The sequence below is a fragment of the Cryptococcus neoformans genome, chromosome 12 (genome assembly GCF_000149385.1).
Source record: "Cryptococcus neoformans var. neoformans B-3501A chromosome 12, whole genome shotgun sequence".
In the NCBI taxonomy this organism is placed as follows: domain Eukaryota; kingdom Fungi; phylum Basidiomycota; class Tremellomycetes; order Tremellales; family Cryptococcaceae; genus Cryptococcus; species Cryptococcus deneoformans.
This window is the reverse complement of record NC_009188.1, coordinates 65,580-89,466: the sequence shown is the minus strand read 5'-3', so window position 1 is coordinate 89,466 and position 23,887 is coordinate 65,580. Positions and strand designations below refer to the sequence as shown.

At 47.5% G+C, this 23,887-nt stretch overlaps 10 protein-coding genes and 1 non-coding gene across 11 annotated transcripts in view; 4 read left to right on the top strand and 7 right to left on the bottom strand.

The window, feature by feature from the left end:
* Positions 1-673: 673 nt before the first annotated feature.
* CNBLt010 lies at positions 674-768 on the bottom strand. The gene is given in 2 exon segments: positions 674-718; positions 731-768. It is a non-coding gene; the product is annotated as a tRNA-Ser (tRNA).
* Positions 769-943: 175 nt separating this feature from the next.
* Positions 944-2,190, top strand: CNBL0290 (hypothetical protein; the record flags this gene model as incomplete). Its single annotated transcript, XM_767456.1, has 5 exons — positions 944-1,276; positions 1,338-1,587; positions 1,646-1,922; positions 1,980-2,099; positions 2,154-2,190. The coding sequence occupies 5 exons, from the start codon at positions 944-946 to the stop codon at positions 2,188-2,190; spliced, it is 1,017 nt and encodes a 338-aa protein (XP_772549.1).
* A 297-nt stretch (positions 2,191-2,487) lies between these two features.
* CNBL0280 (hypothetical protein) lies at positions 2,488-4,366 on the bottom strand (the record flags this gene model as incomplete). Its single annotated transcript, XM_767455.1, has 11 exons — positions 2,488-2,618; positions 2,681-3,061; positions 3,115-3,196; positions 3,251-3,377; positions 3,429-3,517; positions 3,568-3,714; positions 3,763-3,861; positions 3,919-3,992; positions 4,059-4,164; positions 4,245-4,299; positions 4,365-4,366. Coding segments are annotated over 11 exons (1,293 nt in total).
* A 776-nt stretch (positions 4,367-5,142) lies between these two features.
* CNBL0270 (hypothetical protein) lies at positions 5,143-5,692 on the bottom strand (the record flags this gene model as incomplete). The annotated part of the gene is made up of 2 exons (XM_767454.1): positions 5,143-5,580; positions 5,645-5,692. The coding sequence occupies 2 exons, from the start codon at positions 5,690-5,692 to the stop codon at positions 5,143-5,145; spliced, it is 486 nt and encodes a 161-aa protein (XP_772547.1).
* A 716-nt stretch (positions 5,693-6,408) lies between these two features.
* CNBL0260 (hypothetical protein) lies at positions 6,409-9,040 on the bottom strand (the record flags this gene model as incomplete). Its single annotated transcript, XM_767453.1, has 7 exons — positions 6,409-6,533; positions 6,592-7,369; positions 7,419-7,540; positions 7,602-7,786; positions 7,838-7,965; positions 8,015-8,493; positions 8,539-9,040. 7 exons carry the CDS (start codon positions 9,038-9,040, stop codon positions 6,409-6,411), a joined length of 2,319 nt encoding a protein of 772 aa, XP_772546.1.
* Positions 9,041-9,281: 241 nt separating this feature from the next.
* Positions 9,282-10,662, top strand: CNBL0250 (hypothetical protein; the record flags this gene model as incomplete). The annotated part of the gene is made up of 7 exons (XM_767452.1): positions 9,282-9,429; positions 9,480-9,628; positions 9,684-9,761; positions 9,816-9,976; positions 10,032-10,146; positions 10,205-10,519; positions 10,570-10,662. The coding sequence occupies 7 exons, from the start codon at positions 9,282-9,284 to the stop codon at positions 10,660-10,662; spliced, it is 1,059 nt and encodes a 352-aa protein (XP_772545.1).
* A 283-nt stretch (positions 10,663-10,945) lies between these two features.
* CNBL0240 (hypothetical protein) lies at positions 10,946-12,163 on the bottom strand (the record flags this gene model as incomplete). The annotated part of the gene is made up of 3 exons (XM_767451.1): positions 10,946-11,726; positions 11,776-12,023; positions 12,080-12,163. 3 exons carry the CDS (start codon positions 12,161-12,163, stop codon positions 10,946-10,948), a joined length of 1,113 nt encoding a protein of 370 aa, XP_772544.1.
* Positions 12,164-14,049: 1,886 nt separating this feature from the next.
* On the top strand, positions 14,050-14,969 carry CNBL0230 (hypothetical protein; the record flags this gene model as incomplete). The annotated part of the gene is made up of 2 exons (XM_767450.1): positions 14,050-14,238; positions 14,298-14,969. 2 exons carry the CDS (start codon positions 14,050-14,052, stop codon positions 14,967-14,969), a joined length of 861 nt encoding a protein of 286 aa, XP_772543.1.
* A 2,206-nt stretch (positions 14,970-17,175) lies between these two features.
* CNBL0220 (hypothetical protein) lies at positions 17,176-17,813 on the bottom strand (the record flags this gene model as incomplete). The annotated part of the gene is made up of 3 exons (XM_767449.1): positions 17,176-17,285; positions 17,356-17,629; positions 17,691-17,813. The coding sequence occupies 3 exons, from the start codon at positions 17,811-17,813 to the stop codon at positions 17,176-17,178; spliced, it is 507 nt and encodes a 168-aa protein (XP_772542.1).
* A 1,543-nt stretch (positions 17,814-19,356) lies between these two features.
* CNBL0210 (hypothetical protein) lies at positions 19,357-22,362 on the top strand (the record flags this gene model as incomplete). Its single annotated transcript, XM_767448.1, has 8 exons — positions 19,357-19,391; positions 19,493-19,515; positions 19,646-19,778; positions 19,828-19,903; positions 19,954-21,260; positions 21,308-21,739; positions 21,797-22,258; positions 22,329-22,362. 8 exons carry the CDS (start codon positions 19,357-19,359, stop codon positions 22,360-22,362), a joined length of 2,502 nt encoding a protein of 833 aa, XP_772541.1.
* A 760-nt stretch (positions 22,363-23,122) lies between these two features.
* The window catches only part of CNBL0200 (hypothetical protein), a gene marked incomplete at both ends in the record, with an annotated part of 1,000 nt that continues 235 nt past the window's right edge, over positions 23,123-23,887 (bottom strand). Inside the window, 3 exons of the mRNA XM_767447.1 lie at positions 23,123-23,598; positions 23,688-23,754; positions 23,838-23,887. The exon at positions 23,838-23,887 is cut by the window's right edge and continues 235 nt beyond it. Of these exons, the coding sequence (XP_772540.1) occupies positions 23,123-23,598; positions 23,688-23,754; positions 23,838-23,887 (593 nt within the window). The remainder of the gene's footprint in view (positions 23,599-23,687; positions 23,755-23,837) is intronic.

Genomic DNA, 23,887 nt, shown 5'->3' with positions numbered 1-23,887 from the left:
GATTAAAGCGGTAAAAGTCGCAGGATGAAAGAGTGGAAGATGCAAGGGAAGAAGACTTGAGTGCTTCATCCTTCGATGGCATCCTTCTGGCAATCAATCGCGGCGGCCCGTGCATCACATGAGCCTGGAAGCTCAAAGGGGGCAAGGCCAAAACAGCTCCTGCCTGTTTTCTTACCGCAATGCATTGACCGGACCATTGAATAAAATTCATTCGACCTGTCAGAGAATGCCAACAGCCTTCATGTTACGATGGCATGTACACTATGCCGAGGAGCGAGATCATCCAGCCTGCCGTGCTCAAACTTTTTTGCGGCCCTTTTATTATCTTGATACTATAATATTCGTCCCATGTTTAATGTTTGTACCTATAGAGTTAATTCCATGCTCCGTAAGAGCGTTAGTACACCGTATGCACCGTACAATTGCAGTCGGTCAGAAGTGGAGCTCGACACTAGAACATATATGAGATTTGATTTTTGGGACTCGCCGTGGCTTTTCAGATGCAAGTGAGGACATGATTGTGTACGCAGTCGACGAATGATATGAGCTCCTTACGGGTTGATGACCCTTTAGACTGTCATGATTCTCATAAGCAGGATTAAGAGCAGTGGCTTACAACATATTTGAGGTTACTATAAAAGTTGCGAAGGGTTAGGTTAGAAGCAAAAAAGAAAGGAGCAGGCAGGACTCGAACCTGCGCGCCTGACGGCATTCGATGAGGAATTTCTAAATTCTAATCGAACCGAGTAACCACTGTCGCACTACTCCAACGGTTGAAATTCAAAAAAGTCTCATTTATAGATCCTGTTACATGTGTTACGTAAATTTCGCCACTTACCTGCAACCCCTGACGACGACAGAAGTAGCGTTTCCGTCACTCCAAACAACGGCAGTAACGAATTATCATCACCTTTTTCATTTCTGCCTTATACCCATAATAACAATGCCTCCCCGGAAGTCCAAGTCTCGTGACGTCAAGTCAACCGCCCCTTCACCTTCTCCCTCGATTGGGCAACGACGTTCTTCCCGCGCACCCAGAAAAGAGCCCGCCCCTGCCGTCGAGGTTGTTGAGGAAAAGGACGAAGTTAGTAGTGAGAGCGAAGAAGTTGATGCTGCTGAGGGTTTGGAAACTAGAGAGACCGACGCAGGGGAAGCGGAGCAAGACGAGCAGGTACAAGAGGTTGCGGAAAAAGAGCACGTGAAGAGCAACAAGGGCAAGGAGAAAATGTCCATGGCGGAGCGAATGGCTAAAATCAAGGAGTTGCGTATGAAGATGGTAAGTAACTGACATTTTTCCCACATGGCCCAGTAAACTTGCTGACATGCTTTTGCTTCAGAACCAATCTGCAGCTCAAAATCGTCGCGACCTGGTGGAAGACCATCAGAAAGCTCAGGTGACAGCCAAAGAGCTTGCCCGTCTCGAAAAGCAACGCAAGCTTGCTCAAACTCTCCGACTTAAAGCCGAGGCTGAAGAAAATGGTGAAGACATTGAAAGGAAGAAGAATTGGGAGTGGACGATTGAGGATAACGAGAGATGGCAGGCTAAATTGGAGGAGCAAAAGGTCAAACAGGACACTCATTTCCACAGTACGTCTTTCTACCTCGTATTGACCCTTTTATACGATACTCAACATCCGTTTTGCAGACGCCGAAGATGATGCGTATAAGAAATATAACCGTAACCTTCGAGCAACGAAGGCCGACCTTGTTGCCTACGAACGACAGAAGGAGGCTGCCCTCGGCCTTGCTCCTGGTACACTCGTCCCAGCTCGCGCCACCTCTTCCTCCCTTGCTGCTTCCTCGTCAAAACCAGGGCTCACTGGTGCAGAGGACCTTTATCGAGGAGCAGACACATTGGTATATGGTGATAACAAGCCTAGTGAGGATGCGGTCGACAGGGTCATCTCCAAGATCAACAAAGAGTATGTCATCCTATCTCAAGCTTTGTGAAAAAAAAGCAGAACTGACTTGGACTGCAGCATTGGGAAAAAGAAGCGAACCAAGAAGGATGACGAAGATGGAGAAATCAACTACATCAATGAAAGGAACAAGGTGTTCAACAAGAAAATCTCTCGATACTTTGACAAGTACACGAAAGAGTATGTCGATTACCACTCGCCGTTTGTATATGTATACTAACCGTGATACCTTAGGATCCGAGCCAACTTCGAGAGAGGAACTGCTCTTTGAGACCGTAATCAAACCTGCAAACAACTTGTTCAGCTCTTTTCTTAGACATGTGACCCTTATCTAGGTCCTGAAATGTATTATTGTAACATTCGTCGAAGTATATTTGTTCATGCATAACAAAAGGTATTTGCAACATAGTCTCTTATTGTACGGTATTCTCAAGTTCAGTATCCGTTGCTGCTCATTACCCATTTCCAAATGTTATCTATCTTTCGCTTTCATGTACAATCCTTCATGCACCTTATTATTCTAGTTGTCCTTCCACTGTTCTGATCAGAATGATTCAACAGACAGTGATTAATGGTGATGCCCATGCTGTCCATTGGGATTCATGTAATACCCTTGTTGAGCCATTTGCTGCATCTGGGCTGCATGCGCTTGCGCTTGCGCCTGCTGATGGGCTTGCATCTGTGCGGCCGCTTGAGGGTCTGTCATCATGATGTCAGTACTCTACATTATATCAAGGTCAAGCAGAATAGAGAAAACGTACCGTAATACCCCTGCATATTCTGCTGTCCCATCATCATCTCATACTGCTGCTGCTGCTGCTGCTGCTGCTGTTGCTGTTGCTGTTGCTGAGCCATCATCTGGGCATTCTGCGCCGCCTGGGCTTGAGCTTGAGCTTGGGCTTGCGCCTGCGCTTGAGCTTGAGCAGCTTGCTGAGCTTGCACAGCAGCGGAAGCCTGGCTGGCTCGCGCAGCCACCCTTGGAGGAAGGGCAAGAGATGAAGCGGATGAAACAGCTGGGTTGTTCTCATGCAATGTGGGAGGGGCGATAGGGCCAGAGGTGAAATATTGGTGAGCCATAGCTTGGTGGGCGTCATACCGTCGAGTGGGCTCGAATTGAAGAAGATGTTCAAGGAGGCTGATGGCTACAGGGTCATAACATTAGTGAAGGTTCAGAGTGCAGATAAATAACACGTACCATCTCTAGGCGCTCGGGGAATAATTGCCTGGAACGGCTGTTTGGCATGTTTAGCCAAAGGAGACTTGATTTGAATCTCAGGCTGCGTTGAAAATCAGGACACGTTATCCACCTCTCACCAGTAATCCTGACCCACAGAGTTCAACTTGATCTGAGCAATGGTGGCATCGCTTGGTGTGCCGACGATCTTCATGATCTGCACCAGTTGATCGGCATTATCTCTTCCTCTAAAGAGAGGGTATCCTGTGATCATCTCTGCGAATCTAAACGAGCAAATTAGCAAACTGGAGCGACAATCTTGATGCTGGACGTACATGCATCCGACACTCCATATGTCAATACTTGTGCTATACGTCCTTGACCCGAGCAAAACATCCGGTGCACGGTACCAAAGAGTCACAACCTAACTTCGTCAATTTTCACCCTGCAGAACGTTAAGATGGCTGGACATACTTCATTACTGAACGTGTTCACTGGCACACCAAACGCCCTTGCCAAACCAAAATCACCAATCTTCAATTCTCCTCGTTTGTTGATCAACAGGTTTTGTGGTTTGAGGTCTCGATGTAAGACACGATGATCATGGCAAAATGCGATACCCTGCCCCGCGTCAGACTAATGGGTCAAAAGAGAAGTTGGTAGACGAACCTGAAGAAGCTGGTGCGTAAAGCTCTTGACGGTGTTAAGGTCCAGAGCACCGCGATCACCGTGGATATCCATATATCTCTTCAAATCCTGTTCACAGTACTGCATTCCCACTTGTCAGCATTTCCATCCTTCAGAGAAAAATTAATATCGCCTCACCTCGAAGATGAGGACAAGCTTAGATTCGGTGTGAACAACATCGTGCAGGCGGACAATGTTTACGTGCTTAAGCTCTATCCATCTCGTTAACCAACACGTCTCTCCCTCTCACGTCACAATGAAGAGAATAGAAATCGTACCCTTCATAAGACTGATCTCTCGAATAGCAGTACTCGGTGTCCCCTCTTCCGCATCCAGATGGATCTCCTTGAGCGCCACGATTTCTGAAGTCGTTCTCGATCGACCCTATGTTTAGAACATAAGGTTAGAATGAAGTAAACTAGATTGAGGACAGGTGGGGCTCTGAGCGGAAGGCCATAACTCACCTTGTACACAGTGGCATAAGTACCTTCACCAAGTTTCTCAAGCTGGACGTAATTCCTGCCGAACGAATTAGATCCTGCTTCAACAGCTGCTTCTTGCACGGGCCGCGTGACCAAACTTACATCGTGAAATATAATAAAGCGATGCCTGAGTGGGTAGAGGCCTGTGGAGTTCAACCTTGGTGAGACGAGAAAGATTTGTACAATCGTTCAAGTCGACTTTGGACCTGCTGTTGTGGGAGCTTGAAGGTGGTGCGTCTACGGGCTTGCGTCGTATGTATTAATCCGCACACTTCTGTACTCCTCGGAAAGACGTCGTCTACTAGGTGATGCAGGCGACAGGAACTGGGTAGAGGTGGATGAAAGTAAGAGCAGAAAGGGTTGGAGAAGTATGTACACACGTTCCGAACCGACGCAATTGAATGTAAAGTCTGCAGGCACCATTACTAACGGAGCGATATTTCTCTCCCACGGACTGGCGTCTGGATCAGTTTGCCTCTTTCAAAGTCGTTTCGACGACTTTTTTCCATCATGTATGCTTGTCAACCTGTCATTGAAAATTTCAACTGCTTTGTGAAAGGAGAGGATATCTATAGGCTTTTTAGAATCAAGGGTGTGTAATGGATCCTCGTGGTACTACTCTCGCTGCCTTCTTCTTTCCTGCTCGCATACTACTTCCTACAGTCATCTCCTTCTGTGGCAATGCTATTCTTTTGCCTGCTGGCTTGATTAACCATAACTATCGATGTAATTCACATAATGACAGTTTATCTATACAAAGTTCTTAAAAAAAATAGTTCTTATAAAATACTCTAAGCCCAAGTAGCATTTTGCAGTATGATAAAAAATACTCCGCCCGTATGACCCAACAGCTCGCTCAAAAAGCAAGGAAGTCTGTATTCTAAGCACCCTGCTCAGGTCCATACCTCTCATTATCCCCCAGCTCATCCATTACAGGATATTGAGAAGCAGATAATAGTGCTGATATGGACTCATAAGCCGCATGAGCATTGGCTTCCAGTTCTGCCTGACTCGCCCGATAACCACCCGTATAATGATGAGGCCGCGCGGGATAATGATGATGGGTGGCAGAAGCATATTGTCGACTTGGGCCTGATGAACTTGGATCTACAGGAGTGTGTATGGGAGTCGACTTGCTAGTGGTACCGTTCGAAGAGAGAGTTGATGCGGCGCCCTCTTCATGAAAAGCTCTGGGATCAAACGGCCTGAAATTTGGATCATTGGGATTACCAGGCGGAGGTGGTGGTAAGTCCAGGTTATGGCAGGGATAACGGAAGGGAGTCAAGCCGAACGGATAAGGTGGTCGGTTGTAAGAAGACTACGGTCGCATACCATTCAAGTAGGCACCACATAACCTCAATTTTGCGACGGATGTTACTCACATTTCTTCTTGGGTCATGAGCTACAGCCACCGAAGCCAAAGACTCCATCCCTGTAGCACCACTGCGCGAACTCTTTCTCGAGGGGCCAGCTACAGAAGAGCCAGACCCATAAAGTGTATCTTTACGACCTTGTATGGCTGCATGTAGCTTAAAAGGCGAACCTATCCTCAGTCGTTTCTGTAATGACTCAGCGCTGGTTCTCAAGACAAAGAGGTCACAATTTCCTCACACTGCTCTCAGCATTATACGCGTCTTGCACGTTGGGCGTTTGTCCATCTGTACTACTAACGCCCCTTACCCCATCATCGCTGCCCCTTGCTCGTCTCGGCCTGCCCCTGCCCCTCCGGCTCGTGCTGGCAGCATTACCAGAACTGCTTCCCCCCTTTGCTTTCCGCTTTCCCCTTGAGGAGCCTGCTATTGGTGGTTCTCGTAATGAAGGATCTACGACGGGCTCGATCATAATGCTCTCTTTCCCTGGTTTCGCTGCAAACAAGTATCATGGATGGCAAGATGGAGGTGGGGCCCAGCATATATTTCGTTGGCACCCGTTATTGGGCGCGGAACCAAATCTCATGGGCGGGGTTGATAGCCGAGATCTGTGAGACATTCGTTTCTCTTTGCTATTCGTTTCTTCGTTTGTCACGGTTCTATTCTCCCTCTTGTCTCTATGTTTCTTTGCATTGGGAAAAGAATATGGAATGAGTTGGTAGTAAATAATGGGATATACAGCTATGCATGCACAAGCGCCTGAGGGAATGATATAATCATCGGCCCTCCACCTTTTTCTTCTTGACAGCTCCAGGTCTCCCAGATCCTAATTTTCTCTTCCCAGTCTTCTCCACTTGGTCGTAAGCTTTGCTAGTGCTTGCACCCAACAACATCCCGTGACCTATATGGTTATCAGCCTTCTGTGAGACAGGATTTATAGAGAGGGGGGACAAACTCACCGGTTGATTTGATTAGGTCATCCACGATGACTTTACTTCCACTTGTCGGATACCTGATCGACACACCCCTTGCGACAAGCTTCTCCTGCAACAAAGCCTTCAACTCCATCTTCAAATTCTCCACAGATGCTTTGCCTTTGCCCCTATCCTGCTTCTTAGGTTTATAATAAGGAGCATCGGGATCATCGTCTTCTCCATCGAGCATGGAAGGGTCGATATCAATATCCATGGCCTCGGCAGCTTCGAGTAACCAGTTTTTATCGTGAGTTGCTTTGGTCGCTCGATGTTGTGCCTTCTCAATTTCAGTCGCCACTCTCAGTCGCTCACGAAGAGAAGGAAGGAAACCGGCTTCGATAGGCAGATCGGGTAGCTCATGCGTTCGCTCAAGGCTCTTCATCAATGCCCTCTGGACAGACTTTTCATCCGGAGACACAAGTTGTAATGCGAAACCCTCATTTTGGGCTCGAGCAGTACGACCTGATCGGTGAATGTACGCGTCCGCCGTTCGGGGCAGGTTGAAGTGAACAACGTGATCAACTTGGGGGATATCCAAACCTCGCGCAGCGACGTCGGTTGCAATCAGGATACCTTTGGGGTTGGATTTGAATCGGTCGAGGTTCTTGAGACGCTGCTTTTGTTGGAGATGGGAGTGAAGAGGGAAAACGGGAAGTTGGAGGAGAGTGAGAAGGGGGAGAAGACGACGGATAGAGTCGATAGAGTTAACAAAGACGATAGATCTGCCAGGGTATCGGAGAAGGAAATAATAGAGATAGAGATCCTGCATGAGGTATTAAATTAGCTCATTGCAAGTGGATGAGATTGCATACCTTGTCGTCCTTTGTAGACTCGATCATACTCTCCCTCAATGAGGAAACGACACCTCCTTCGGGGGACAAATCAATAACTTCGGGGTTCTCATCTCTAAAATCAAGCTTCTCCACCAAATCCTCTACAGTAACATTAGCTATGGTCTAATAGCTATGGTCTAAAAAGGACCCATGTGAACTTACCAAGAGTAGATGACCTTTTTCCTTTCCCTTTCCAAGATCTGCTTCTCCTCTTGAGGTTCTTCTGCAAATCCTTGGAAAGAGTAGCGGAGAAAACAAACGTCTGCATGTCCTCCCTAGCCGTTGACTCTTCAAAGAGAGTAGCCATAGCTTGGAATACGGGGTCATCATCATCAGGGCCTTGTTGGCTAGTTTCAACACATTAGCCACGGTCGATCCGAAATACAAGGAGGGCTTACGCGGTAGAACGTTGAGTAAGTTTGACGATACTCTCCAACTCTGCAAAGTGTCCGTTCTCAATCATTCGGTCCGCCTCATCAATAACCAAAAATCTTAATGTCCGGACACTCGTCGCGAGCTCATCATCCTACAAATATGTAAGCCAAAAGCGCCAAACCAACAGTAGATGGACTCACAGCCTTGATGAGGTCCCATAACCGGCCAGGAGTCGCAACAATGACATCACATCCCCTCTCTAAAATTCTCTTCTGCTTTTGCGCACTTAGACCACCAACGACAGAGCCAACGCTGACTCTAGGTGGGCCTTGCGGTTTCTCCCCATCTGGAGTGGCGAGTGCATGTTTCAACAAGGCATTGAGATGGTCCATCACTTGCAGAGCAAGTTCTCTTGTAGGACAAAGGACTAAAGCGGACAAGGGGCGCTTGATGCCAGCTTTCGATTTGCGTTGGCCGAGGAGATAATGGAGAATGGGTAAAGAATAAGCGAGTGTTTTACCGGAACCGGTTTCGGCGACACCAACGACGTCTCGACCAGTAATTCCAGCGGGGATGGCTCGAGATTGGATGGCAGTAGGAGCGGTGAAGCTGGATGCAAGGAAAGAACGCTTGAGGGAGGGATGAAGGGAAATAGAAGACCATTCCGGGAGAAGGTCATCTGGGGATCTATCAGTACTAGCTATATCATCAAACATGTACATACCGTTGAAAGCAGGCTCGTCGTCTAAATTGGGATGTTCCTCCTCGTCTGCAGCGTTGAGGTCCTCTTCAGCGAACCCAGCGAAATCGGGGAACTCTTCTTCATCATCCTCCTCAACGGCTTCTTTGTCATCGGCCTTTTTACCTTCCTCAGTTTCACTTGCTGAAGAGGCTTTCTCATCGTCTCCTCGCCCTTCTTGATTGGGTTCCTCTTGCGCGGCGTTCTTCTTGCCCTTACTCGTCTTGCTTTCCACTTCGACAAATTTTGCAATCTTTCTCCCACCATCGGTCTCTTCCCACTCAATCCCAACATCTTCGAGCTCCTCAAGCATCATCATACCGCCCCCACCGTCGATGCCAGAAAAGCTTGAAGTTTTGACGGGCTTCCATGTGAGCGTGTCGGCCGTAACATACTTTTTGGGCTTCTTCTCCGTAGTAGGCTTAGATGGGGCTCTCACAGACTTCTTGTTGAGCTTGAGCTTGGTCTTCTTGTCAATCTTCGCCATGATCGATGAAATAACTCCAGGATACTATGAGTACAGTGGGGATACTATGAGTACAGTGCTTCTGCCATTCTTCATTGTTCCGACTTTTGAAGCTCAACTTTTACATGATAAACAAATCACGTGACCTTTAAACGCGTCTCCTTTGGTTCTTTCACGGTAATAATAATCTTCCCTGGCAACGACGGAGGACGCGTTCGTTCTTGCCTTTCCATCTCCCTTCCGAATATATCGAGCGTAAACAATGTCCAGAGACGCTATAACGAATGCGGCAGGTACTGTCGAATCGACTCTCCTCCATCAGGTGTTCATCCAGTCATTACTCTCCCGACGTGTTGTCTCCGAAGCCATTGCGCTCGAACTTTACAAACGCGCTGTCACGGCAGTCCGCGGTATGTCTTTTGTATGTCAATATAGACAATGCTCAATTAAAATTATGCAGCCTACGACAGACAGTTTAATCCTCCGTACGCTATAAGCGGTCATGGAGTGGCAAGTTTCGTGACCGACGTGTCGACTTTGCTGCACAGTGTGAGCTTGGAAGTAATTCGAACTATCGATCAGCGATCCGATCGAGCCTTTTTTGTGCTTGTGAGTCCTGTCGGATGACACTGTTTAGATTATAAAGCTGACCATGGATGGCTAGAGAAACCTGGATGCTTCGGAGGTTGCGTCATTTGCAACTGACCTCAACTCGATGGAAGTTGAATACTTACGCAACCTTGTAAATCCATTTTTTTCCAACAGTTTCCTAAATTTGACACTTTAATTCGCACAGATTGAAAGTATTGTCGTTTCATACCCTGCCAACTCATTGGCTATTGGCCAAGCGCGTGATGTCATCAATGACTCTCCTCTTACTCAGCATAAGATGACCAAGTCCCATGCTGAGAGTCTGCTTGACGCATTAGTCTCTAGAGGGTGGCTTTACAAGTCTAAGTAAGTTTAACATATCCTCCATTTATTAGATAACTAGGACTCATACGTATGATAGGCGAACGAGGTTTTCATTGGGTGTTCGAGCACTCGCTGAACTTGAAACATACCTCAAGAACGAGTTTGATCAGTATGTGAAGTCATGTGCACAATGTAGGCGTGTGGTGACCGAAGTGAGCCACCTTTTCCTCGCGGTTCATATTTTTGTATCTAATGCCATGCTATTCACAGGGTCTTGCCTGCTCTAATGTGGGTTGCGACTGTCACATTCATAACACTTGCTATGCCCGCAACATCCAACAATTAGCCAACCCTGTCTGCCCAAGCTGTTCATCGAGTTTCCGTGATCTTGCGCCTAAACCTGTCGGTGAAAAAGCAGTATCGATTATGGAGGACAATTTCAAAGGTGGTAGGAAGAGAAAAGGGAAAGGAAAGAATGTTGGGGATATGGATGATGAAGGTGAGGAAGAAGAGGGTGGTTCTTCTGAAGCAGAGGATGAGTTGGATGAGCGAAGGGAAAGCCAGAGTCAAACTCAGAATCAGGGAGTAAGTTATTCCATTTACGTATGAAGTCTGATCCTAATCACATCAACTAGTCAATAAGACGGTCTTATGTTCCTGAAACGCAGTACGACGAAGAACCGTCAACCGGGAGCGCAGGACCTTCAAAACGTATTCGAAGAGGATGAGCCAAAGACTCAAAAATCCGTTTTACCTACGATTTCCTATATTTGTTCACGACATCACCTTATTGGGTTACACATGCAAATGCTTTTCATATTCGGATGCTGACGTGTATATACAAATGAGTAATGTTTTCGGACTAAACATCTAGCAAATGTCTAATGCTTGACAGGGTACTATGAATCAACAGAAACGTCGAAATTCGTTAAAAGTTATGGTCTGAAAACCGTAAGTCATTACCTAACAGAAAATCCCAAAAATACAGCATGACGTATAGTTCATGGGCTCTCATGAAGAGCTTAGCCTCATCCTCCGAGTTTTCTTTCCTTTACCTTTGCCCTTAATTCTCTTTGGGTGACTGGCGGCACTCCCAGAATAGAGAGCATTGAGCCCCAGATCCCTATGAATGACTTCCTGGGCACGCACGTCGGAGTGCGCGCGGGAGCTCGAATGAAGGTGAGTCTCTGGATCTATCCAACAACTTCCCATCGAGAGAGGCTCTTGCTGATCAGGATGACCTGCTAGTGGAGAGGATTGACGACGCCGTGTACACGAATGTGATTGGGAATTGGAGCATGAACGTAAAACTGGTCGCCCGAAGGAAAGGTTCAAAGAAGGCGATGCAGATCGTTCCATTTTTGCTTCTTGCTCAACTTCGTCAGAGTCAATACTCTCCTTATTTAGCCCACTCGGACTCCTCCTTTCCAAACCCTTCCTGCCACGGGTTCCTTCCCCAGGTACAGTCCATCTTTCCCCAATAGTGGCACTCCTCGTCCTTCCTCTGCCCCTTGAGACACCAGGACTAATACCCCGCCCGTGAACGACGACGGAAGATCCAAATGGGACATGATGTGCTGCGAATCCGCCGAGATCATGGAGGGATCGAGGCTCAGAAATGGATCGGCCCAAGTGTGGGGCAGAAGGACGATTAGGTGATCCTAGGGGGCGTATAGTGTGGATCGTGGGTAAGGTGGGATGGGAGACGGCTGTGGTCAATGGCTGAAGGGATGGTGTAAAAGGCATGTTGAGGGTATGAATGTGTGGGGGTAGATCGAGTGCGGTCATCCGTCTATCATGGTGTCAGCTGATGCCCAGTTCGAAAGACAGAGAACACTTACTCAGCAAAGGCTTTCGAGATACTATCCATTTTTCTCTTTCCTTCTTCTCGTCTGGTCTCGGCATCGACATTACTCTCAATACCAGTGAAGCCTGCCAAACCCCCACTTTTGATTGGCGAGGTACTCGCAGAGGGCCATCTTCTGGAGGTGGTGCTCCCGTAGGAGGAAAGATTTGAAAGTCGAGGGCGAAGACGGGGTCGAGGCGCTGAAAGAACGGTATCGGGTGGATAAAGAGCTTGTCTCTCAGACTGTGGCCGGTTCAGAGTTAGCGATGGGAAATTATGAAATGGCAGAAGAGACCTACATCGTCTTCGCGTACAGAGCAAAGGCAAAGAGATAAGTTGGCAAGGAAGAGCCAAACGCGAGAAGGTCGATCGGTATCGCTCATCGTCGACGATGCTTTGCCACTGTTTTCCGAGATTGATATGGTATTAAGAAGTTGCCGACGCTTCACTGAACTTATGTATAGGCGTGATTTTGAGGTGACGGTTGATTGGACTGGAGTCACACCCTCTAGTTCTGATGTGTGTGTTCCAAGATCCAGGTCCGATCCTGTCGAGATTGTTGGAAATCTTTGGCTGTTGGCTTTTGGCGATACAGGTGTATGAGTGTATATGCACACAGAGCTGACGACGGTCCGCTGAACCGCTTTTTTTTGGTGACTCAAAGATGGGTGAAGAGGTAAGATGCTAGTTGACGTCGGGGTATAAAAGCCGTTTCCAAACTTGCCTTTTTGCGTGTATCGGCAGTCGCTGACTGAGCATTACATTACGTAGAGATGAACGTCCGGCAGAAGGAGGACAAAGGATCATGCCATCGGGTCCATCGTTGATCGATTGGGTGTTTGATATGCCAGAAGAGACAAATGGTAAACGGCGAAGAACGAAAGAAAGGAAGAATAGTAGGAAAGGAAGCAGCAGGATACGAAGGGAGAGTACACGACGGGTATGAGGTGCAAAAGGTATCGAGTTAAGAAGGAAGTCCACAGGGCATAGAAGAATATAGGAGATTCCATAATAGGAAATTTTGTGATGAGGATCAGCATAAGTTTGCCAACAAGGCCGGATTTAGAGAGAAGTTGTACACGCACCGCTTTAGGGATGGCGGAGTTGGTATAGCAGAGATCCAGACCTTTGCTCCAACTCGTGAGCTTCAGGCTTGGTTGGGAGTGAGCGAGTAGGTATGGGGAAGATACCCAGATACTTACTCGTTTGAATGCCCTTTACACGTCTCCAACCAACTACCCAACCAGTCAAAGAGGTAAGTCGGGGATCTCATCCATCTTCCATCATAACCTTTTCCTTTCCCCGAAATTTTTATCCCCATCTTATACTCGCCCCCATCTCCCATCAAATTAGTCAGGGACAAATAGAAGCACAGTTCAACGCCCCGATACCAGTTTTCGGGCCATTCTTTGTGTTGAAACGTACCTCCTGATCGTTCCTGCGCTCCTTCCGCCACGCCTTGGCCCTCCAGATGTCGAAAAGGTCATCAAATTATCAAAGGCTGCCTTGCGGCTCGCGACTCTCTTAAAAAGGATAAACGAGTGCTGCGTTTCTTCACCGTCTCTCAGTGACCGCTTCAGTCCCCAGCAGTAGGCGAGCGCCGTAATGCGACCTGAGAGGTAACGAATGAAAGAAGTGTAGATTCCATTTCTCAAATCTCAATATTTCTATGCCGTCAAGTATGGACACCATAATGCGGGACAAAAGAAAGGCATTGGTGATTTTAGGCGAACCTTGAATCTTGGATGAATAACAGAGCTCAAGTGTTGAGTGGTGTCAAAGACAGAAGGTATGGTCCGGCCACGATCGCGACAAAAGTCTATTGGATTAGGGGTTCTGCTAAGGGGGGGCGGTGGTGGGCCGCAAATTGACGCTTTTGGCTGGACTGCGTGCATGGCAATACGTAGTTAAGGTGATTTTGGCCTTGTTTGTTGGACATCGTCAAAAGACCATTGTACACGCAGAAAATGGCGTCAAGGCGTAAAATGGGAAGTTTCACTTGAAAGTAGTTGCGAAGCCAGGTATTTCTTTTATAAAATGAAGAATCATGCTGCATTTTCAGAAAATTCACCTTCATGCAGTGCGTGTGTAGCAGCAGGATGACGGCGTGGTGGGTAGATCTTATCTGTAGTAGGCGTACCTTACTTTCGGCCCTTGCCGGGCCTTGAACCAATCACTGCACCCTCAAATCACATCTGTTTACAGTCTACGGAGTATCATGGATCTTTTTCCAATTATCACACATCCCATAACCAATTCCGTATAACCAATGGACGGGGAACCGCCTTCCAAGAATGGGGGCACATTCCTCCGCCTGCCTAGTCGGGGCCAGCTCCTCCATGCTCTCACACTCACCCAAAACACCTCGGCAATGGTCTTCACGGTCTTTCTCGTCCCTCATTTGGCTAGTCCTGTGGTCGCTGCTTTTGCAGGATTGGATGGTGCGGAGAAGACTATGGTAATACTTAGCTACAGTAGTAACTGATGTCATTGTGCTTATGTTGTTGTTGTGCTTAGATGATCGCTCGAGATCTGTATATCCCTCTAGAGCCTATACTCGTGTATATCCCTCTTACCATTCATCTTCTCTCTTCTCTCAGTCGCCGTCTTCTCCTCTCCACGTCTACCTCTCTACCCAAATCTATCCGCTTCCCTACTCTCCCCCATCAAACACTTGCCTATCCCCTCGTCTTTCTTCTCATCCCACACATTATAACACACCGACTGATCCCTTCCTCCTCCGCACCTCCCATAAGGGAACTATCTCCAAGCGAACTGGGGTGGGAATTTGTAGGCTATAATCTGCGGAGTTGGGGAGCTTGGATAGCGTACCTTGGATTAGTAGGTGCAGGAGCCTGGCATGCGCTTGTGGGTGGGATGAAAGTAGCAACCTGGTTGAAAAGTTTGCGGCGTCGTCCTGCTAGAGGGGGCCCCTTTAACATCCTCTCCACCAAGAGGAAGATATATCCGGACGATGAAGAAAAGTCTGGTTCCGATCCTGCACCACGTGTCATTGCCAAGCCACGCAAACTAGGCTTGAGAGGGTTGATAGTGGTTTTACTAGGCGTTGTCTCATTTGGACTGGCAAGAGTTACCAGTGATACAGGCTTAGTGAGTGGGATGATGAAGAGGAGGTATGATGCCGTATTCGATGCTACGCCTTGGGCGAAGCTGTATAGGCTGTTCTGAGCAGGCATAGACGGGATTGCTGCCACATCATATATGAGCATTCAGCCGCCCAGCAGGGAGAAAGACGGGGAACATAGAGGGTAGAAGCCTTCGTCCCGAGGAGCGGTTGACCATAGATATCATGTCCTACAGATCGGGGATGCATGTGCACATCTCAAGACAGATCGAGACTCGGCCAATCGTCGGCGTCTTTTTGTGTGGAAGTCTTCTCGATCTTAACCGAAGAAATGTGTGAATAGTCCGAGTCTTGAAATACAACGATCTTGTAAAAGGATGTTACAATCCCGATTCCACCAGGTTGAATGGATATGCATCCTTACATCGCCATATGAAAAGCACTGCCTGCCGTGCAGAAAGTCTCTTAATGATTTAAGCGCCGCTGAAGCCGACTATAAAACGACGTCCATTCCTTTTTGCCTCCTTTGTTGTGTGAACAATTCTGGCAGCGAATGATTGCCACAAGTAAGACTACCTTCATGCGTTGTGAACGGACACAAAGTACGTTGGTTGCTGGAGTCCTCTTTTCACGCGGATGATCAAAATGCCTAGTAGGATGGAGTGAAGGAGGGTCTACAGCCTTCTACGTAGTTTTGCTGTGACGTCAACCTGGATGTTTACATATAGCGTTCTATTGTTGGTCGGAGTGTTATTTTCCCAGTGATGAGTAGCCCTACGTACATGCGTCGATTTTGCAACTCAGCCGCCTGAAGTCAGGCTATATAATTAAACAACCTCGAAATGCTGGTCCTATATTTTGAAACGATAACTTCTTCTGCTTCTTCAATAAGTGAGCTTTTACCGCTACTGCCTTCATCCGACATGTCAACCTCGAGAAAAAGCACTATCGCCACAGAGACACAATTGCATCATTTGCTTAGCTCCTCCGAAGTCGATATCGATCTGGAGGACAAAGCCAGTCGATTCATCACGAACTCTTCCGCAAGGATGGCAATGACAGAATCCACTTTTTCTCAGTTAGAAGATGATATTCCGTCGGTGGCCCAATTGATAGAAGATCAAGCCCCCCTGCACATGATTCTGAACCTAAAAAAACCCGATGTCAAATGTGCTCTTACAAGCTCGGGTCTAAGAACAACGGTGGACTATGTGTGGGGTACTACTGTAAACCCTCAACCTGAGGAGTGGAATACTATTAGTCGAACTTACGAAGCCAAGTTCGCTCCCGACACCTGGAAAGGTCAACCGTCGACTAATTCGGCCAATACATCTCGGAATATTCAATATATTGAAGATCTGGAAGACAGCAGGCTGCCAGTAGTCATCACTGATCAATTGAGTCGGATTTTTGAGGAAAACTTGACCAATAAGATTGATGCTATGGGTTTGGGCAGCGAATATGATACTGCTTCCAGAATCATCTCCAACAAGTGGGAGAAAGTCTGTAGCCAAGTATGTAGAAGCATGGGAGCGACCGTTGATGGAAGCTCCGCCGATGGTGAAAGTAACCAATTAGCGTTCTTCTTCAAACCAGAAAGTATATCACTCCAGACATTGCCTGGAAGTGGTTTGTCTTTCAAGGGAACGTTTAAAGGTGAGGCATGCAAGGTACAGGGCGATGTCCCTATGGGTGGGCACCTTCTGCAATCCGTCGACTGGGAGTTGCTAGCACCAGAGGACGAGGTAGCGTCCTACCGAAGTACCGAAATATCCTAATATTTCAAGGAAGGAAGTAATGTGGTGGGTTAGATGCAAAGTTTTACCGCGAGTTGTAATAATAGAGATGTGTTCATTCTCCACGGAAGCTCCAAGATTGAGCTGAAACTGAGGATTTCAATAATTGCATACTAAGGAAATGCCTGCAAATAGATAATGATCCGTCCCCAGGACGACCTGCAGATCATAGTGTCTAATATATTTACGAGTACTGTTTTGTTTTCCTGTTATCTGCTCCTGTTATATACTTTAAAACTCGTCTACTAGTCCTAGATGACTATTTTTCACAAACAAGAGGAGACTGTATTGAAAGCTGACTATCTATGCTCAGCAAACCACGTTACTCCTACTGCTGCTCAAATCATCGTAATTTGACCTTCTCACAAAGGAGCAAACCATCATTCTTCCAGTTTTGGAGAACCTGCCTTTTCAACTCTTCAGGATAGCTACTCTTGAAGTCGGCCGAGACGAAATCTAGCCCAGTGGTGTACTTTAAAGGCATAAGGGAGTCTGAGACAACCTTGCCACCTCGTCAGGGGTTACCATTGCCATGTCCCATATAAGGAATCAAAGCAAAGCCAGGGACATCTTCGAAAAATGTCTCGTCCATATTGGGGCAACATTGGGTGGAGAAGGCCAACACTAATAAAGCAGTCTGTTGTTACCAATTATCATTACTGATTGGAGCAGATTTAGCCCAAAAGAGACTTACGGACGTCTGTACCGTCATACACATCAATATCATCACCAACAAGGACGATACGATGAGTAGTGCTTCCAGCTTTTGTGTTGAACACTAAGTCACCGACTTTCTTTCTCAGCTCTTCAGAAGTGGTTTTCATCTCCGTCAATTTCTTGCCATCTAACTGAAGGGCGATCCAGGTGACTTGAGATTCAAAAGGAGAGAAACATTCAGTAACGAAAAGACCCGCGTCGCGGCAGATCTCCCCGATCTCAACAGCGTGGAGAGAACCAATCAGCGTCTGCTGTTAAACGGTCAGGACAATGACTCGGACAAGGAAAGGAAAGGATATTGAAGCGGCTTACAGTTTCGTCCGTCAATCGTCCGCAGGCGGACATGGGAAGGATAGCATCGTCGCGATGAGTTATGCAGTTGACCTTGTACACGGGGCTATCACGCGAGTTGCCTTGGAATACATAACCATGCATTTCACCAAAAGGACCCTCAGGAGCAGTCTAGGTGACAGACAAGAAGCCTTCAAAGACAATTTCAGACGTAGCAGGGACAAGAAGGTCGTTGGTCTCGCATTTGACAACGGGAATAGACTCGCCAATGAAGGTTCCAATGTAACTACCTTCTGAAACACCGTCGGCTGCAGAAAGACAATATGTTTAGCTGGATTTCATGTTCTGTCTGACGGGGAGCTTACGTATAGGCATAGACGATGTCATGATAGCAGCGGGGGGCACGCCAAAGCACAGAGCCCACGGGCAATCTTTGCCTTCTTTATTTCAAAGCTCCTTGATTTGCCAGATGTGCTGTGGAGAATGACCAGGCCGACGAGGTGTTTGTCGTCCTTGATCATAGCACGTGCGATGGATTAGTTGGTCCATTTACCATCGGGAGACTGGATAACATGCATGCCTACGATCTTTATAAGCAAGTCATCAAAATTTCGATTGATAGCGTAAGGCGTATCGTAGGTTTGTATGTACTTTCCGCCATCATCTTTATGGATCCAGGGCGCAGGAAGAGCCTCCACTTGGACATCTTTCTCCTGAATGATATTCTGTTTGCATGGCCCGCTCTCTAAGACTGTAAGCTCAATAGGCTCCATCTTGTCCGCGGAGATCAGCTTGTCGAGAATTTGTTTCGTACTAGCTGTCGGTTCCAGGCCTACATGGGCCTACATGTGGAGCCAGGCGTCCAAAACAAGTTTTCTTATCCTTTCTCAGAGCAGCTGGGGCACCAATGGTACAGAAGAGTCCATCTTTTGAACCTTTGACATTCTCGACAAGGGCGCAGGAAGGTCATTCTCGTATACGAGACGAGTGATGGCCGTCGCTCCTAGATTGGAATCGACTTCTCGGGTGATACTGACAATATCATCTTTTTGAGCGCTTCAACGAAGGATCGGAACTCAAATTGTGGGGCAGCTGCAGAGGACATGCTGATTGGTCACATGTGCGGGGTGGTCAATAAGGCGAAATTTGAGCTGTATGGTAGTATATGAAATGCTGCAGATCATGAAGGATCGGTCAGCGGGAGTCACCAGCAGGTGCTTACCTGAATCCATCGAGTCGCATTGATATGATAGTAATAAATGGTGAGTGGTCATTGCCTTCGTATCTTCTGCGAGTGGGGACTGTCGGAACTCATCATGTCATCATCATGGTCGAACCCTGCAACGTCGTCGTCCCACCGTAGAAATACGTCGAACATTATTATGCGGGCTATATTAGCAGGATGCAGAAGAATATGTATTATGGCTTTTTTGGGAGCTTCTGCCCGATTACCGGCCATGGCCGCTTTAACACAGGGGCCGATTAAAGTGGGACGTGAAAATTGCGGTCGAGGTGATTTGATTCCGTCTCCCTCGTAGGGGGCTGCTGCTCAGTCATGATTCGTTCCCCTCTTTATGTCATCTTGGGATTCATCTTTAACTACGATCTCGCCTTTCTTTTCGTCCAACGCCCACTCTAGACCCGTCTGTACTAATACTGCCCATAAAATTTCCTCAATCTTCACACCATGGTCGCCTTCACGGCCACTGGAAACAGAAACTTGTATGTCATCGCCTTTGCCACACCGTGTATAAGAGCAACTTGCTTACTGTCCGATGCTCTTTTTCTCATCCTCCAACCACCGATCAACATATATAACTCAGAACACGAAAGATCCGAGTGACGAGTAAGTTCTGCTGTCCATTACGCCGCCTCACACGCTTACTTGACATCCTTTATACCTGCCTCCACCCAACAATTGTCACTTTCCCATCCTATGACTCATTCTCTTGCTCCACCCTTTCACTACACAACAGTCGTCGCGGCAGATTCCCTCATTAAGCGTGATATCCTCCGACTCCCAGACCCATTCGCTATCGTCTCTGTTGACTCGGAGCAAATTCACACCACTTCGGTCATCAAGAGGACACTGAACCCTTATTGGAATGAGTAGGTCGTGAGACTTTGAGATTGGGGTTGGTTCTGACTGTTTCTGTAGGAATTTTGACATCGACGTAAAGGATTCGTCCATTGTGGCAGTACAAATCTTTGACCAGCGGAAGTTCAAGAGAAAGGTTGGTGTCGGCGCAATTGTTCTACCCTAAATCACTGACCCCACTCGTAGCAAGACCAAGGTTTCCTTGGTGTGATCAATATCAAAGTTTCCGATGTCATTGATCTTGAACTTGGCGGTCAGGAGATGCTCACAAAGGAGCTCAAAAAGGGTTCCGACGGCCAGGCGGTCCAAGGCAAATTGATCGTTTACCTCTCTACTCAAACCAACGCTCCTATCTCGAACAACCCCGCCGCTTCTAGCTCCACCAACGTCGCTACACCTGCGCCTGCTGCTTCTGCTTTGGCTTCGAACAACGCCGCTGGCCAATCTATCTCTCGTCCCGCCTCTGCAATCCAGCCCGCCCAAGGCGCCGAAGCATCCGTTCCTACTTCTGCCGACGCCATTGCTTCTGCTGTTCCCCAACCCGCAGCCCAAGCAGTGGGTGTGTCTTCTTCCGGCGCTCCCAACGTCAACCCCACCATCCAAGCTGCTTCTACTGGTCAAACGGGAACTAGCACCAACGTAGGCCATGAATTCGATTCTCATTCTGACCAGTACGGACCATTGCCTGTTGGTTGGGAACGTCGTATTGACCATCTTGGCCGTCAATACTATGTCGATCACAACACCCGTACCACGACATGGAACCGCCCGAGCGATAATGAGTTGTCTAACAGCGCCACTCAAGCGACATCCACTGGTGAAGCCAGAGCGAGGCACAACCAGAGGACATTGCCTGATGAAATGCTGGACGTGCAGCAGAGCGGTGCGAACAGTGGTGGCGCTACCACCCCTACCACTGGAAGTGCCCAGGCGAACCCCGTAAACGCTAGCAACGCTACCACTGCCGGACAAGGTCCTTTGCCTTCTGGTTGGGAACAGCGATTCACTCCCGAAGGTCGTCCTTACTTCGTCGATCACAACACCCGTACGACGACATGGGTTGACCCTCGTCGTCAGCAACTCTTGCGTTTCATCGCCCCCGGCCAGCAGGGCAACTTGTCTGTCCAGCCTCAAACCGTCAGCCAGCTCGGTCCCTTGCCTAGTGGTTGGGAGATGAGGTTGACATCCACCGCGAGAGTATACTTTGTTGACCACAATACCAAAACGACTACATGGGACGACCCTAGATTGCCTTCTTCGCTCGACCAGAATGTACCGCAGTACAAACGAGACTTCAGAAGGAAGCTCATCTACTTTAGGTCCCAGCCTGCGTTGAGGAGTAACACCGGGCAGTGTCACATGAAGGTGTCGCGTGATAATATCTTTGAGGGAAGCTATACCGAGATCATGAGGCAGACCCCGAACGATTTGAAGAAGAGGTTGATGATCAAATTTGAGGGTGAAGACGGTTTGGATTACGGAGGTCTTTCGAGGTGAGTCGCATCTTCATTTACTTGTACGTTGCTAAATCCTCTCTCAGAGAATTCTTCTTCCTTCTTTCGCACGAAATGTTCAACCCCTTCTACTGTCTGTTTGAGTACTCTGCTCACGACAACTATACCCTCCAAATCAACCCCAACTCTGGCGTGAACCCAGAGCATCTCAATTACTTCAAGTTCATTGGCCGTGTCGTCGGTCTCGGTATCTTCCACCGTCGTTTCCTCGATGCGTACTTTATTGTCTCATTCTACAAGATGATCTTGGGTAAGAAGATTGCACTCCAAGATTTGGAGAGTGTGGACGCGGGTTTGTTTAGGGGTTTGACGTGGATGTTGGAGAATGATATCACGGGTGTCATTGAGGATACTTTCTCGATTACTGAGGAGCATTTTGGGGAGGTTGTCACCGTTGATTTGAAGCCTGGAGGTAGGGATGTTGAGGTGACAGAGGATAACAAGAAAGACTACGTCGAGTATGTCTCGTCTATTCTCTGATCAATGGGTTTGGTTGCTGACACTTCTCATCAAAGCCTTGTGACTGAATATCGAATCTCTAAACGAGTATCCGAGCAATTCCAAGCCTTCATGTCCGGTTTCAACGAACTCATCCCGCAAGAACTCATCAACGTATTCGATGAGCGCGAGCTCGAACTCCTTATCGGTGGTATGTCCGAGATCGACGTGGACGACTGGCAGAAACACACGGATTACAGAGGATACAACCCCTCGGATGAAGTGGTCGAGTGGTTCTGGAAGATTGTTAAGAACTGGCCTGCAGAGAAGAAGTCAAGGTTGTTGCAGTTCACGACTGGAACCTCGAGGATCCCTGTGAATGGTTTCAAGGATCTGCAAGGGTCCGATGGACCGAGAAGGTTTACGATTGAGAAGGCGGGAGAAGTGACGCAGTTGCCGAAATCGCACACTTGTTTCAATAGAATTGATTTACCGGCTTACAAGTCTTATGAGGCTTTAGAGCAAAAATTGACTATTGCGTAAGTTACCATCCCACGTTCTTCTAATAATCAATAATTAGATATCAGGACGCTGATGACATCAATTTAGTGTTGAAGAAACTGTCGGTTTCGGCCAAGAATAAACCCATCACCTTATCTTCACGTCTACCTCTACTTTCCATCCACCACTTTGTTTTTAGCAGTTGTTTAAATTCATTCTTTATTCATCTTCATTTGTGTCCATACCATTTTAATATATAGACGAAACATCTGTAATAATTTTTCACTAGCCGCCCCACTTTTCTTTTATCGCCTTCGTGTCGCATTCGTTTATGCGTTTTTGTTTCTGTGTGTAGTTAAGATCATACCACTGCAGCGAAGTGATTTGGATAAAGATACACGTTTCGGCCTCTTATCGTTTTATCTCTTCAATCCCCTCTCTTTTTGTTGAAGTACATTTAGTCGCAACATCGCACAAAGACCCGATCAGACTAGTTTGTTTGTGTAGTTTATATCTCTCGCTCTTTCCCTCACCTAGTTCGTATGTTTGAAACAAGACAAAGTACTTCTGAGGGAAACGGATAGGAAAAGAATTAGGAATGGAAAAATGCATTTTGTGGCTTGAAAGTTACCTTGATTACCTAGATGTAGAGCACAATACTTCGAGCTTCCTACTTAACGCAAAGTGTAATAGAGTACAACAGATGCTGTCCCACATAACTTAGTTTCTTTCTGATTTTTGATTTTCTAATCTTTGCACACTACTTCTCCTGTCCCTGCTTTTCTTGTGCATGTGGAAGGACAGCGCCCAGCTCTTAAAAAGAACATCCAGTCTTTCGATCCTGGTCCCGAAAGCGAAGGACAAGAAACAGATAGGCCACCAAGGTAACGGGCAAAAGTAGTCTACTTTCGTTTTGACGTACCGAAACCGCCGAAACCCATCATAGTCGACATATCCTCATTCTCTCTAATTGCCTTCTCGACCTCTCTATCTCGTTGTTGGTCCTTTACTTGCTGTTCCCTCTTTTCTTTCCGCTCTTGTCTCTTGTCTTTCTTGCCATCCTTCACATCCTTCTCTGCCCCGTCCACATCCATCTTCTCCCCGCTTTCATCTCTATTGCCTTCATCGTCATCTAAAATCCCCATCCTTCTCCTTTCCTCTCTCTTTTCCCTCTCCATCTTCTTCCTCCTCCTCTCATCTTTCCTCCTCTCTCTTTCGGCCTCCTGCGCATTCTTTACGGCTTTCAGGCGGGACTGAAAATCGAAATTCTGGGCGGTTACTTTCTGGTGGGTGGCAGCGCGGAGGGAAGCGATTTTGGCGCGGACTTGGGAGAGGGTGGAGCGTTCGACGTGGGTTGATTGACCGAGTTTGAGAAGATCTGTCGATTTTTTGATGCCAAAGCGGGGGGAAAGGAGGAAGGGAGATGTTAATGGGTGATACTCTGGGAGAGAAACAGAAGCGACGTACGGAGACGGCCATTAATGTGGTCTAGGTATGCAAGACTGTCTTTAAAAGTTCGATTGCAAAGTTCACACTAGATTCAGAAACATCAGCACCATTCCCACCCAGCAATATTTCGCTGCTAAACGGCAATGGTAAGGAGATCAATCAACTCACATAAAATCCAGCACCTCTCGGTCCTTTACCTGTCGTAGTCGTCGTAACCA